We start from the raw sequence: 15,594 nt of genomic DNA, 5'->3' as shown, positions 1-15,594 counted from the left end.
GTTTTTCGAGACAGGGTTTCTCTGTATTGTTTTGGAGGCTGTCCTGGAACTAGCTCTTGTAGACCAGGCTGGCCTCGAACTCAATCCCACTCTTAAATACCCAAACTCACTTTGGTCTTGCACTCCCTTAATTCCAGCACTGACGAGCTAGAGGCCAGAAGTTTGGGGGTTTAAGGCCAATTCTGGTTACTTAGGGAGTTCAAGGTTAGCTCAAGCTACCAGAGAAGGGAGAGGAAAGGAGGGAAAAGGAGACAGCGGAAGAGAGGATGAGAATATAAAAACATGAGAATCTGGAAGAAAGGCCTTGTGCAGCCAGAACAGCTCTTTACAGCTGAGCTCCATTCCCAGCTCTATAAAGTCCTTTTCAAAGTCTAAGTGAGCACAGGGGGTCAGAGTGAGCACAGAGGAGCAGCCTATATCCCCAGAGTGTGAGTGAGCACGGAGGAGCAGGCCTAACCCAGAATGTGAGTGAGCACGTGGTGGTGCACACCTTTAATCCCAGCACTTGAGACACAGGTAGTCTGATCTCTTTGAGTTCCAGGCCAGCCTGATCTACAAGAGCTAGTTCCAGGCCAGCCTCCAAAGTCATAGAGAAACCCTGTCTCGAAAAAACAAACAAAAACAAAAACAAAGTTGAGAGGGCCGGGCGTTGGTGGCGCACGCCTTTAATCCCAGCACTTGGGAGGCAGAGGCAGGTGGATCTCTGTGAGTTCAAGGCCAGCCTGGTCTACAAGAGCTAGTTCCAGGACAGCCTCCAAAGCCACAGAGAAACCCTGTCTCGAAAAACCAAAAAAAAAAAAAAAAAACCAAAAAAAAAACAAAGTTGAGGTTGGAAGAGCTCCTGAGCTATGTAGTGAGGAAATCATTTTCTTTTTGTTGTTGTTGTTCTGTTTTGTTTGAGACAGGGTTTCTTGGTGTAGCTTTGCCTGTCCTGGACTCTTTGTAGACAGGGCTGATCTCCAACTCATGGAGATACACCTACTGCACTTCCTGAGGGCTGGGATTAAAGGCATGTGCCATCATGCTTGGGAGAAATCATTTTCAATTGGTATAGCAAGATGAAAAAGTGACAGAAAAATGTTGGTGTCTAAAGGTGCCTTAAATTAGGACCTACAGTATAGTGATTAGCCAATCCAGAAAGACTCCTGGAGAACTGCAATTGTATATGTAGAGTGGAGGAATGTTAGCTTGCCTCTTTACTCTGTTAATACCTGTAATCTTTACCTTTCTTCCTGAGAGTGCACCCTCGTGGATGTATGAGCAAATTAACAAAGTATCAGGCAAAATATGAATATTAGAAACAGCTGGGCGGTGGTGGGGCACACCTTTAATCTCAGCCCTAAGGAGGCAGGTGGATCTCTGGGTTTGAGGCCAGTTTAGTCTACAGATCGAGTTCCAGGACAGTCTGGGCTACAATGAGAAACCCTGCCTGGAAAAAACGCGCGCGCGCGCGCGTGTGTGTGTGTGTGTGTGTGTGTGTGTGTGTGTGTAGACAGATATAGTCTCAACAAAGTCAGTTTTAGCACTGATTTTAGTAAAAAGCATACCGACTGAAGTAACATGAAGTAGGGGAGGAGGAGCCAAAATGAACTACGGTTGCATTCTAAACGCCGGCTGCACAAAACGTGCTTTTAATGAATCACAATTTTAACCAGTCTTTAAAAGCAAAGCACTTGAACCTTTCCATCCTCCAGGTCTCTTCTGCAGACTGAGGACACAAGAAAGTGACCTTAGCGTCGGGGGCGGGTGGAGGGGTGGCCTGGGCCACCTAATTTTTGGGAGAACTGAAGAGGTTCTTGGTGGGTCAGGTGATAAGCAGGTGCACTGGCGACAGGGAGACGCTGCGAGCCCGCCCCCGGGGGAGGGAGAGGCGGGGACTCCGCTGCGTCACCACCCCCGAAGCGGAAGTGGCTCCCTGCCAGGAGCACAGGCTGTGACCAGTGTCTACCAGAAATACGTAAACATTGAGTCCCCTCGGCTAAAAGGTATCTACGCTTGAACACAAGACTCACGATTTCACTTCCTCTGTAGAAAGCCCCAGCCATTATCTAACTTAAGGATCACCTTGTAGGCTACCTAGAAACTAAGGAGTCTTGTGTGAGTTTTCTTTTTCAGGTTGATATCTTAGATAGCATCCTCCATATGGCGTTTATAAAGTGTATGATTTCATTCTTTAATATCTAAGAAAAGACCTACATCCTAGGATAGCTTTGGGAGGAGTGGTTCAATTTTTGAATATTTCTTTTCTGCCTTTCTTCCCATAATCATAATGTGAGTTGTACCTGGTGACAGAGGTTTGTAATTCCAGCTACCCAGGATGCTGAGGCAAGACCATCTCAAGCTGAGCAATTCAGCAAGATTCTGTCTCAAAAAAATAAAGCAAAGCTGGCTGTGAAACCCACACTTAAAATCCCAGCACTTGGGAAGGTAAGGCCAGTCTAGGCTGTGTGAAACTGCCTCAAAATTCAAGGAACTAAAATATTTATCTGTGTTAGAATACAGGGTAGAATGCTGGCTTGGCATGTGCAAGGGCCTAGGTTCAATCTCCACCATCAAATAACAACAACAGTAATAGCAATAACAATCGTGATGGTGAATATACGACTAAATAGCATTTTTGCTTTTTGTTTTTCGAGACAGAGTTTCTCTGTGGCTTTAGAAGCTATCCTGGAACTAGCTCTTGTAGACCAGGCTGTCTGTGAATTCACAGAGATCCGCCTGCCTCTACCTCCTGAGTGCTGGGATTAAATGTGTGCACCACCAAAGCCCGGCTCAAGATTCTCTTTAAGGATTAGATTTTAGCCTTGATTCTGGACCTCATATGAAACTTTCAAAAACTCGACTTTCAGTATTCAGGACTGAAGACCAGTCTCAGTTGTTAGAGTCTTGTCTAGCATTTGTGAAGCCCGGGTTGGATTCCTCAGCATTGCATAAAACCAGGCATGGCTAATGATGCCTATATTCTCAGCACTTGAGAGGTAGAGGCAGGGGAATCAGAAGTTCAAGGTCATCCTTAGTTACATAGTGAGTTTGAGGCCAGACTAGGCTATATGAACAGAACTAACGCCAGAGCCCCCAAGCTTGGGAGGCAGAGTTAAGAGGATCTCTGAGGCCAGCATGGTCTACATAGTAAGTTCTAGGCCAGCCAGAGCTACATAGTAAAATCCTACCTCAGAAAACAAACAAGCAACACACAACAAATAGGGTTGGAGAGATGGTTCAACAGCTAAGAGCCCTTGGTTCTCTTGCGGAGGACAGTTCCGTTCCCAGCACCCAGATCAGGCAGCAAACAACCATCTATCTGTAGCTAGCTCGAGGAGACCTGACACCCTGACCTCTGAGGACGCCAGGCACACACATAGTGCACAGACACAGTGCAGCAAAGCATCCATACATACAAAAGAAAAAAAATTAAAGCTAATAAAACTCCTAAACTTTTGGTCTTTCTTTACTCTTCACTTCAATCCCTCAGGTGGTGACATAATCATTTCTTTACCCGTGGTCAAAAATTTGCCATTCTTGTTGCCAGGTGTGGTGATGCATTTGGGGAGGCAGAGGCAGGCGGATCTCTGTGAATGAGGCCAGCCTGGTCTACAGAGTGAGTCCCAGGACAGTCAGACGTGTTGCACAGAGAAACCTTGTCCGGGGGGGAAAAAGATAATATGTACTATTGTATTACCCCAATAATATATAAGCCTAAGCCATTAGAAGCATATTCTGTTAAAGAAAGCATGGAAAATAATATCTATTGTGGTATAATTACTACTAGTATAATATACTGCAAGAAACTAGTCCCAAAGATGAATCACTAATCAGTGTTTCCAAGGAAATAAGTGAAAGCAGAGAGATTAGTTCTATTGCTAGTGATTCATTTTCACATATTTCTTACAATTTCTCTTGTTACAAATAGGCACTAGGGTATCAAGATAATTTTATATGACTGGCTGAGAACCCTAGAAAAACTCTGGAAAAAAAGGATTTGTGAAATGAGAGGGTAATGTGGACATTATAGGGAAGGCTTTTGTGTGCCTCACAAAATGTATAGACCTGGTGTTTGATCTCCTAACACCCTCCTTGACCAGAAAAAGCTTCTGTGGATAGAAAATGATTATAAATATAATATATTATATATTTAAATGATTAGTTATATATATATTTTTAGGGAAACTTTGTCTTGGATTCTTTGGTTACAATGACCAGAATTAAGTGAAAATTAAGCTAGCAACCCTGATGAATGAGAAACCCTGCTTGTAGGAGGTTGTAAGGCTCTGTGATACAAGAATTAGGAAGGCAATTACAGAAGAAAAGAAACCTGTGTGGTGAGGCATGTCTAATCTCAACAATGGGCAGTGGAGGTAGAGGATTAGAAATTTAAGGCCAGCCTCAGCAACACAGCGAGTTTGAGGCCACCCTGAACTACATCAGGTTCTGTCCCAAACAGACAAAAATAGCATCGGGAGTCGGTGAGATGGCTCACTGGGTACAGGCATTCACTGCAAAGCCTGGCTCGGAGTTGTGTCCTTAGAGCTACAGGGTTGAGGGAGGGAGCTGACTCCTGAAAGGAGTTCTCTGGTCCCCACACAGCGCTGTAACACGTGCACTCGTGCACTCACACACACCAAACAATGCTATTTTCGCAAAAATTTAAAAACAACAGTTCGGGTTGTGAAAAACAATCGAAAAACTAGAACTAGATAATAGATAAGAAGCAAGTAAGCATCATGTAAATTTGCTTTCAATTCGTCCCAAAATTTGCTTTCTATTTCAGTTTTTTTTCCTTTCTAGCTTGACTGTGGACTCTTGTCCAGAAGCAAATAGTTCCTTTGCAGATCCCACGTGTTTCTATGAACACTGGACAGTAGGTCCTCAAATGCTCCTTATTAGGTTGGTTCAAAAACATCAAATGTTTGTTACCAGGCAGTGATGATGTACATCTGGAAGAGATCTAATGAGCCATAATCAGGTTATTAGGAAAAAATGCTTTATGGGCTAAAAATGTAACAGTGATAAGTGCTTGCCTGGAGTGCCGAGGCCCTGGGTTCCATCTCCCATTACAAAATACTCCCTCCCCCCTCCCCCGTCCCTAACATTAAGAAAAAAAAACAAAGAAGTTTTTCTTTCTTCTGAGTGTCTGCCCTGAGAGACATTTAAAAATGGCCAGGCCCGGCATGGTGGCGCTTGCCTTTAATCTCAGGAGGCAGAGGCAGGGCGGATCGATCTCTGTGAGCTTGAGGTCAGCCTGGTCTATCTACATAGTGAGTTGCAGGGCACCCAGGGCTAAAGAGACCTTGTCTCAAAAAACAACAACCACAACAACAAAATGCAGCTATGGTCACTGGAAATGCGGGAATGAAAAGTATTTAAATAATAGGATGGGCCATTTTTGAGAGGCTCTGATTTCACAAGTGTTAGGGATGGGCACTGGGAGAGTAGGATTACTAATGCTGGCCTCTAAATGAGACCATGTGGAGTTAATTAATTCATGTTCCTCATGCTCCATCAAATAATTGGACGCACACAAAATGCGCGCACACACAATAATTTTTTAGCGTTAACAAGCCTACAATCAGAAGTAAAGCTAACTGTAGGATTGAAGTATATTCTGAACGGAACTCCTGGGCGTGAAGCATGCTTCAGGCTTCCAGAGAAGCAGCTGGCCTTGGATGGAACGAACCAAGAGGCCAGCACAGGGGCAGATCCGTCGAGCTCTCGGCCACCGAGCTGAGTCCTTAGGTTCTGGGGCTGTGAAGGGTCCATAGCATTGTGCTCCTCTCCCAGCTGGAGAAGCAAGGAAGGCGGTGGGAAAGCAGGGGGATGGCGGGGCTGACGTCGGGAGGTGGCCTCCCTGGGAAGGGACACCCGGATCTCGACACAGCCCTGGCAGTTGAGTCAGGAAGGGTAGGGACGGATTTCGGACGCCCTCTAGGCCAGCTCCTCACCGCCCCACCCCCGACTGGAGCAGAGAGTAATTCATACAAAAGGAGGGCTCGCCTTCGCCCCTGGGAATCCCAGGGACCGTCGCTAAATTCTGGCCGTCCTCCCAGCCCGGAATCTTTGTGCCCGCCCAGCACGGCGGGAGGAGCATGCGCCTAGGGCTGATCGCACGCGGGGCGGCCGGAGCGCACAAGCCCACGGTCCCCGGCGGTGGGGGAAGGGCGCGCTGAGCGGGGCCCGGGGAGCCGGCGCGGGGCAAACTGGGAAAGTGGTGTCGTGTGCTGGCTCCGCCCTCTTCCCGAGGGTGGGGGAGAACGGTATAAAAGTGCGGTAGTCGCGTTGGACGTTCTTTTTCGCAACGGGTTTGCCGTCAGAACGCAGGTGAGTGGCGGGTGTGGCCTCCGCGGGCCCGGGAGCCCTCCTTAGAGCAGGGTCGGGCCGGCGTGCGGGCGTCGTCCACCAGGCTTCCCTGCGAGCATTCCCGCCGCGGATGGCGGGCCGTGCGGGAGGGAGAGGCGGAGGCCTGGCGGCGCCCCCGGAGCCTCGCCTCGTGTCGGGCTTGAGGCCTAGCGTGGCTTCCGCGCCGCCGCGTGCCACCACGGCCGCACGCTGCGGTCCGCCCAGCTGCCCTCGATCACCCTCCAGCGGCCCGGGCCACCAAAGGGAGGTTGCGGAGCCCGCCCGGCTGGAGCCCTTGGACCGCGTGTCGGGGAGGGATAAGGCGGCGGTGGTGGGGGACTGGGGCCCGCCCGTCGCCGCGGAGCACATGTCCGACGCCGCCTGGGCGGGCGGAGGCCTGGGGCGCGACCGGGCGGTGGGCTTTATAGATGTTAGGATCCGGTGGCCCCGGTCCCCGGCACGGGCTGTCCCGTGGGCGCCGTGGTCGCTGGCCTCCGAGGAGGGCGAGGCCCGCCAGGCACCAGTTGCGTGCGCGGAAAGATGGCCGCTCCCGGGCCCTGTAGCAGGGAGCTCAAAATGGAGGACGCGGCAGCCCGGCGGAGTGGGGCGGGTGAGTCACCCACACAAAGGAAGAGGGCCTTGCCCCTCGCCCGCCGCTGCTTCCTGTGGCCCCGTGGTGTAGCGGCCCCGGTTCAGTCACCTCGGGCGCTTTCGGAGCACACCGCTCGTCTCCGCTGGGGGAGGGGATCGGTCTAATGGCGTTGGAGTTTGCTCACAGTGGGTGGGTGGAGACTTGTCGGGCCAGCCTGGCAATGGAAGTACATTCTTGGAATTTGCCCCATCGAGTTTGGGGCGAAGCTAATTGTCAAGGTCCTTAGCGGCTCAAAGGTATTTTTCAAACGTTTCTTCTTTTAGGTGTTGTGAAAACCACCGCTAATTCAAATCCAACATGGGAAAGGAAAAGACTCACATCAACATCGTTGTCATTGGACACGTAGATTCAGGCAAGTCCACCACCACCGGCCACCTGATCTACAAATGCGGTGGAATCGACAAACGAACCATCGAAAAGTTTGAAAAGGAGGCTGCCGAGGCAAGTATATGAAGGGAAGAGGAAAGGGGTGGGAATAGACCGTAAGCAGGAAATGGTTTATGTAAACGAGGTTTTGAGTGTACTAACTCTGAGTCCCTGAACAGATGGGAAAAGGCTCCTTCAAGTATGCCTGGGTCTTGGACAAACTGAAAGCTGAGCGTGAGCGTGGTATCACTATTGACATCTCCCTGTGGAAATTTGAGACCAGCAAATACTATGTGACCATCATTGATGCCCCAGGACACAGAGACTTTATCAAAAACATGATTACTGGCACATCTCAGGTTTGTGACATTGATTATCAACTCCTGACCTTTAATTCTATCAGGAAGGCTCTGAAATTAATGGGAGTGTGACTTTATTTTTTAAAGGCTGACTGTGCTGTCCTGATTGTTGCTGCTGGTGTTGGTGAATTTGAGGCTGGTATCTCCAAGAACGGGCAGACCCGTGAGCATGCCCTTCTGGCTTACACCCTGGGTGTGAAACAGCTAATTGTTGGTGTCAACAAAATGGATTCCACCGAGCCACCCTACAGCCAGAAGAGATATGAGGAAATTGTTAAGGAAGTCAGCACCTACATTAAGAAAATTGGCTACAACCCTGACACAGTAGCATTTGTGCCAATTTCTGGTTGGAATGGTGACAACATGCTGGAGCCTAGTTCTAATGTAAGTGACATCGAAGGTAGTTGAATGGGAAAAGCTGAAAGCTCTAAGTGGGGAAGTTAATGTTTGGCTACTCTGCATTTCAGATGCCTTGGTTCAAGGGATGGAAAGTCACCCGTAAGGATGGCAGTGCCAGTGGTACCACACTGCTGGAAGCTTTGGATTGTATCCTGCCACCAACTCGTCCCACCGACAAGCCACTGCGACTGCCCCTCCAGGATGTCTATAAAATTGGTGGTAAGTAGAACATTAGCTCACGGACTGAACTGTTTTGAGGTGTGTTCAATTGTCTTCACCTTACATATTGTAAATGTTTTTAGGCATTGGGACTGTTCCTGTCGGCCGAGTGGAGACTGGTGTTTTAAAACCTGGAATGGTGGTCACCTTTGCTCCAGTCAATGTCACAACAGAAGTAAAGTCTGTTGAAATGCACCATGAAGCTTTGAGTGAAGCTCTTCCTGGAGACAACGTGGGTTTCAATGTAAAGAACGTGTCTGTCAAAGATGTCAGACGTGGCAACGTTGCTGGTGACAGCAAAAATGACCCACCAATGGAAGCTGCTGGCTTCACTGCCCAGGTAAATGAGATAGGTGTCAAGGGTGTAAGATTGATTGCATGCAAAACCTGAAGGTAAGATTTAATCAAATGCTTTCTTTTTAGGTGATTATCCTGAACCATCCAGGCCAAATTAGTGCTGGCTATGCTCCTGTACTGGATTGTCACACAGCTCACATAGCATGCAAGTTTGCCGAGCTTAAAGAAAAGATTGATCGCCGTTCTGGTAAGAAGCTGGAGGATGGCCCTAAATTCTTGAAGTCTGGTGATGCAGCCATCGTTGACATGGTTCCTGGCAAGCCCATGTGTGTTGAGAGCTTCTCTGATTATCCTCCACTGGGTAAGCAGAACTTAAGTTTCTGTTGTACTGATTATTGTTTGGATATGAAAAGCTGTGCAAACAAGTTCTCATAAATGGTATTTTTCTGTGTAGGTCGTTTTGCTGTTCGTGACATGAGGCAGACCGTTGCTGTGGGTGTCATCAAAGCTGTGGACAAGAAGGCAGCTGGAGCTGGCAAGGTCACCAAGTCTGCCCAGAAAGCTCAGAAGGCTAAATGAATATTATCCCTAACACCTGCCACCCCAGTCTTAATCAGTGGTGGAAGAACGGTCTCAGAACTGTTTGTCTCAATTGGCCATTTAAGTTTAATAGTGAAAGACTGGTTAATGATAACAATGCATCGGAAAACCTTCAGGAGGAAAGGAGAATGTTTTGTGGACCATTTTTTGTGTGTGGCAGTTTTAAGTTATTAGTTTTCAAAATCAGTACTTTTTAATGGAAACAACTTGACCAAAAATCTGTCACAGAATTTTGAGACCCATTAAAATACAAGTTTAATGAGAAGTCTGTCTCTGTCAATGGTGAATTACTAAATTCTTAGTTTAGACAAGCTGTGGATGCTCATTTCAATCCCAAGTGATTGAACTGTAAGGACCCAGAGCGGAGTGGCTTCAAGGGCTCAAGAGATGATTTAAAACTGTTTACATTTAATTTTACTACCTGTGGGGGTCTGGAAGGTCCTGGTATTTAGCTAACTTGGCAAGGTATGAAGTAGATTTTTCTTTTTGGCAGGCATTGGTGACCTGGGTTAGTTCAGACTGATCTGTCCAGTAGATATGCCTTGAGCCTTTGCTGGGGTGTACACAAGTAAATGCCCCCATACAGTAGTTGTGCTTTGTTAGTGACCATTAACTAAAGCAGGCGTTGCTCTGGGGATTTTAGAATTTTGACCATTGATAGCACTACTCTTTCCCCAAGGGAAATGGCTAGTGTTTATTAATCCCAGTGCTAAACAGGATTTTCTTTGTTTGAGACAAACAGGTTGTTGGTAGTGTTGAGCTTGTAAATGGTATGATCTGGGGCACAAAGATTCAGCTGAAAAGATGAACACATGTCCGGGTCAGGAAACTGGGTGTGGGTGGGCAAAACTGCAAAGGGTGAATTGGTCATCACAACAGTTGGTCTTAACATGAGGTGCCTCGGGTTTTAGGAGTCAGTAATGAAGTACCTGGGCCATGAGTTTTCAAAGCGGCATTTTCACCAGGGTTTTTTTTTGGTTTTTAAAGACTGTTTATTTTGTTTTGGAGGCTGTCCTGGAACTAGCTCTTGTAGACCAGGCTGGTCTTGATCCCAGTGCTGGGATTAAAGGTTTGTACCACTGCCAGGCACCTTTTTAACTGGTATATCTGTCCATTCTAGTGCATGCTTGTGCGATTGGGCTGTTAACCAGTGGTAAAGCTGTCAGTATGGATGGATTGTAGGTAGACAGCAATTTTAGCATGATCTTAACTATCCCCAAGGAGTTAAGATCTTGCCTAATCTGCCTGGAAGATCAGGAAGGGGCAGGATTGAATCCTAGAAGATGTGTACAGCGTTGGATATGGAAAAATTTGTCACCTAGTGTTAAATTTAGTGGAACAGCACCACCTGCTGGCTTAGGATAAAGGGGCAGGTGTGTTTTGGGAGCTGGGGATGTGATGTAGGGCCTCAAGGTTTGCCTGTTAGACAAGCCTCTACCAGGTTAGCTACATACCAGCATACATCAGTCCTTTTGTATTGATGAAAAATATAACGGAGAGCTAATACAAATACAGTGCTTGCAAAATAGTGGAGTTGAATTTGCCCTCAGATTCTGCCATGTAAAATGGATTCACAACACTCTAGTTGGGAATCTAATGGCCTATACCAGTCACAAAGGAATTCAATTAGGAAGGGAATCTCACATTTCTACATTTCGGACTTTTTTTTTTAACATTCATTGGTGCTTTAGCAACGGGTGTCAGGTCCCCTGGAACTGAAGTTAACAGTTGTGAGCTGCTATGTGTGTGCTGGGGATTGAACCTGGTTCTCTGAAAGGGCAGTCAGTGCTCTCAACCACTGAGCCATTCAGCCCCCATTTGGGGCATTTTTAAGAAAGCTTTTCCAGACAGGATTTGTCCTGGAGCTAGTTCTGTACACCAGGTTGGCCTTAACTGCTGCCTGGCTTGGGCATACTTTTAATGGCTGGGAAATGAAACCCCTAGGCCTCCAGTCAAGAAGGGCTGTTGCTACTGACAGTAGGATTTAAGGTTATTCTCTGGTTACAAGTCTGTCTCGGTTACATGGGTTTGGGAGTCCAACATCCTTAGAAAATACAGTGAGTGGAGCCAAGCCGAGCTATATTTTGTTTCAAAATTAAGAGCCTGTTGAAATTGGTCAGTGGGTAAAGAGTGCTGCTGAGCCTGGTGACCAAGTTAGGACACAAACAGAACACAGTCACATCCTCTAAAAGCATGAATGCTTTTTTAAAAAAATGCTCTTGAGAAGGCTAGGCCCATACTACTCTGACACCCCAGGGTGTTTAGTTTGGCAATTTTCTTTGGGGGGAAGATGTTAGTGTCTTTCAGGTATACTATTGAATTTCAATTTTTTTAATTCAGTCAGGCTCAGGCAGCCCTTAAATGTATGAGCCCATTATAGCCTGAGAACAATTATTTGGGTCAATGTGTGAATTTTAAAATACTTTTAGTTTTCTGGAACAGGGTTAGGCCTGTCCGCCTCTCAAATACTTGGGATTAAAGGCTGCACCACCACAATGGGCTCTTTTCTACCTTTTTTTTTGGTGGGGGGAGCAGGGTTTCTCTATTAGCCCTGGCTCTCATGGAAGTCTGCAGACCAAGCTGTTGAGGTCAGATCAGCCTGTCTCTGCTCCCAAATTCTGAGATTAAAGGCGTGTGCTACTGCTGCCTGGCTACAAAGATTTTTTTTTAAATCCAAAACTGTTTTTTGAGTAGGGTGGTAATGGCACACACTTTTAATCCCAACACTCCCTGTTTCTCTGAGTCTGTCCTAGGAATGAAGACTGCAATATTGTCACCCTCCCTGGGAAGGGCTACACAGAAATCCTGCCTTTAAAATATCAACTAAAAAATGGTTCTCAAGATAAGGTCTCTTGTAGTCTGGGACTGACTTTAAATTGGCTATGTAAGAAAGGATATAGGGTGCTTTTGTCTCAGGAGGATCATTTGAGCATAGGGGATTAATAGTGAAGTCATGTTTTATTTACTCTTCTGAAGGGAACTAAGCTGATGCAAAGCAAGTTTGACTGGAGAAGTCCAGTTCATGAGAACAAGGGTAAAAACTAGTGTCAAAGATGGCCTTGCATGGGTTTTAGGCTTTCATCATCATGGTCCAGTCACTTGGGAATTACTGGGTGTGTAAGGCCTATATCTTGACAGGAGTTAACAGTGACTTCTAGGTCCCATATGAAAAGAGAAATGAGACATTCCTATCTTGGTTCCCCTAAGAATTCACTTTTCCTAACCTGGTTCATGTTATTTAGGTTATTTTACTTGCAAATACTAGGTGCTCTCTTACCCAGTATTGCTTATGTGGCACCAAAGTCACTTCCGTTTTCCATGACAAACTAGAATACTAACTCAAATATTGCTTTCTCAGTACCATTTTGAAGAAAAATTATTTTACAAAATAGTTGTATGGCCTGGGTATCTCCAAAAGGCCTATATTAAGGTTGAGTTCAGTTTGTGATCTCTACAGACATGAATATAAGGGACATTAAACTTAAAAATCCAATGTTGAATTCTATCCTACATATAAACAGAAGAGTAAACTATGCAGGGGGTTCCACCCCCACCTCAGCCCATTTGCTAAGATAATTTACATAAACTGAAATTCACCATTTTCCTCCCCCCTCCCTTTGAGACGGAACTTGCTCTGTAGACCAGGCTGACCTTGAATTTAGAATCCGCCTGCCTTGGCTTCCCTAGTGCTGGGACTAAAGGTATGCACCACCACCACCACCTGACAGCTCTTCCTTTTTGAGACAAGTCCAACTCTTGCAGCCCAGCTAGCCTGGAGCTCATGGTATACATGTATCCCTTTGAGTCTGCCCTCCCCGCTGACCCTTCAGCAAGTTTAAGGTTCATTGATTTTTGCAGTGTTTTGCCTGCAGGAATCTCTACCACATGCATGCCTGGTACCTATATAGGCCAGAAGAGGGCTTTGGATCCTCTGGGCTTGAATTACAGATGGGTATTAGCTACCACATAGGTGCTGGTAATTGAACCCAAGTTCTCTGGAAGAGCAGCAGTGATCGTAACTGTTGAATCATCTCTCCAGCCACCCCACATCAACCCCTACTTTTGAGCACACATTGCTATGTGACTCTGGCTTGTTTAGGTGGATCAGGTTAACCTTGAATTTATGGTTTTCCTTGTCTCTGCCTCCCCAGCTGCTAGGATTACATATTTTGTTTTGCTTTGTACTATGCTTGACTCCAATTTGAGACAATCCTGCCTCTCAAATTTTGGGATTACAGGTGTGAACTACACTTTTTTCTAAATTTAAAGATAGTCTCACTGTACAGCACAAATTAGCCTCCAATGTGCAATGCTATCATTTAGCCAGGCTGCCCATGCCTAGCTGAAGTTTGCTATGTATTCTATGTATTTGTAAACACACATGACATTGACTAAAATAAAAGCTACATTTTGAGACAGGTGGGTGTGGTGTACCACTTTAATCCTGGTACTCAGGAGGTAGAAACAGGTGGATCTCTGAGTTCAAGGCTGGTCTACAGAGCGAGTTCCAGGACAGGCTACAGAGAAACCATGTTTCAAAAAACCAAACCAAATCACACTCACACACACAGACACACACAGAGAAACCATGTTTCAAAAAACCAAATCACACTCACACTCACACCTACCTTTTGCAAGGTATCAGAGCCAGAGAGATGGCTCAGCAGTTAAGAGCACTGGCTGCACTTCCAGAGGACCCGAGTTCAATTCCTACTATCTACACAGCAGCTTACAATTCTAACTCCAGTTTCAAAGGTTTTGGCACAGACATTCAAACAGGCAAAACTCCAATGCACATAAAGATAAATTTTTGGCCGGGCGTTGGTGGCGCACACCTTTAATCCCAGCACTCGGGAGGCAGAGGCAGGTGGATCTCTGTGAGTTCGAGGCCGCCTGGTCTAGAGAGCGAGTTCCAGGACAGCCTCCAAAACAATACAGAGAAACCCTGTCTCAAAAAACCAAAAAACAACAACAAAAAAAAAAAAAAAGAAAGAAAAAGAAATTATGCATCAATAGACACTGATCTGGAATGGCCAAAATTAGATGGAACATACAAAAAAATCTAGGAAAATTGAACTATATCCAAACGATCATGTCAAACTATATAACAAAATATTTGGTTGCCTTCCCCATAATCAGCCCTTGGACCATGAAGTTCTAGCTGAAGCCTAGGCAATCACAGGGGCTTTTCCCTAGCTAGGCTAATAGGCTGGCTGGCATTAAAGAAAAAAACAGGACTCAGGAGGCAGAGACAGGCGGATCACTGTGAGTTCGAGAACAGCCTGGTCTACCGAGTGAGTTCCAGGACAGGCTCCAAAACAATACAGAGAAACCCTGTCTCGAAAAACCAAAAAAAAAAAAAAAAAAAAAAAAAAAAGAAAGAAAGAAAAAAACAGGAGCGGGGTGTTTAATCCCAGCACTAGGAAAAAAAAAAAAAAAAAGAGAGAGAGAGAGAGAGAGAAACCAACAGGATCATCTGGCCCATTTGGCTATATTCCCTAGTCTACCCATAAAGGCTGGCCAAGGGACCCACATTGGTCACCCCAATGTAGCCTTCGGATCACATACTATCTGTTCTACTAGAAAAGGAAGGATACAGCATTACTAGACACAAGTTATCAGTTACTATGAATGGATTGCTTTATTGTTAGATCATGCCCAGGTCAGTTTCATCAGTAAGCATTTTTGTTGTATGAAATCTGACCACCTTCTGCCTCCCTTAACCAGCTTACAAAGTAAGTTTATGTGTCTGTTTTATAGTATTTATTAATGTTCAAAACTAGTGACTGTTGAAACTTCCCAGAGTACCGAAATCTAAGATTTAAATGTTCTAAGTTAGCTTTTAACCTACAAATTAATTCCAAAATTAGAAACTGCATGGGCTGCACATTTACCCGCCACCTACCCATAGATCTGAGCACTGCCATGTAGCCAAGACTAGCCTCAAACTGAAGGTGACTTTGAATTTCTGAGCTTCCTGACTACTCTTTTAAGTGCTAAAATAAGAAAAAGAAGTATTACACATATGGATGTTTGGCCTACATGTATGTCTGTGTACTACATGGCCACAAAGGTCAGAAGGTGTTGGGTCTCCTGGAGTTATATACTGTTGTGAGCCATCTTGTGGGTGCGAGCCTCAATTCTCTGTCCTCTGAAAAAGCAGCCATTGCACTTAACCGCTGATCCATTTCCTCATCTCCTGCTACTCCCTCTTTCCTAGTATTAAGATTACATGTGTGTAATAGAGTAATAGCACAGCAGCTGAAAACTGTTCTCAAATGAGAGAAAAAATAAATTAGCTGAGTGAATCTGGGTGGTCTTGTAGTCTTCATTTTTCTTCTTGGGGAGTTTTTCTTTCTTTTTTTTGGT

General features: G+C 45.8%; 1 protein-coding gene across 1 annotated transcript; it reads left to right on the top strand.

Moving 5' to 3' along the window:
- The first annotated feature begins 6,207 nt into the window (after positions 1–6,207).
- Eef1a1 (eukaryotic translation elongation factor 1 alpha 1) lies at positions 6,208–9,490 on the top strand. Its single transcript, XM_005073705.4, has 8 exons — positions 6,208–6,315; positions 7,249–7,426; positions 7,531–7,710; positions 7,798–8,094; positions 8,178–8,328; positions 8,412–8,668; positions 8,752–8,986; positions 9,080–9,490. The coding sequence occupies exons 2-8, from the start codon at positions 7,283–7,285 to the stop codon at positions 9,202–9,204; spliced, it is 1,389 nt and encodes a 462-aa protein (XP_005073762.1). The 5' UTR covers positions 6,208–6,315; positions 7,249–7,282; the 3' UTR covers positions 9,205–9,490.
- Positions 9,491–15,594: the final 6,104 nt, after the last annotated feature.

This window comes from Mesocricetus auratus, unplaced genomic scaffold (assembly GCF_017639785.1).
Source record: "Mesocricetus auratus isolate SY011 unplaced genomic scaffold, BCM_Maur_2.0 Super-Scaffold_100691, whole genome shotgun sequence".
Classification (NCBI taxonomy): Eukaryota; Metazoa; Chordata; class Mammalia; order Rodentia; family Cricetidae; genus Mesocricetus; species Mesocricetus auratus.
Note: the sequence above shows the minus strand (reverse complement) of the source record. Positions and strands in the feature narration are given on the sequence as shown.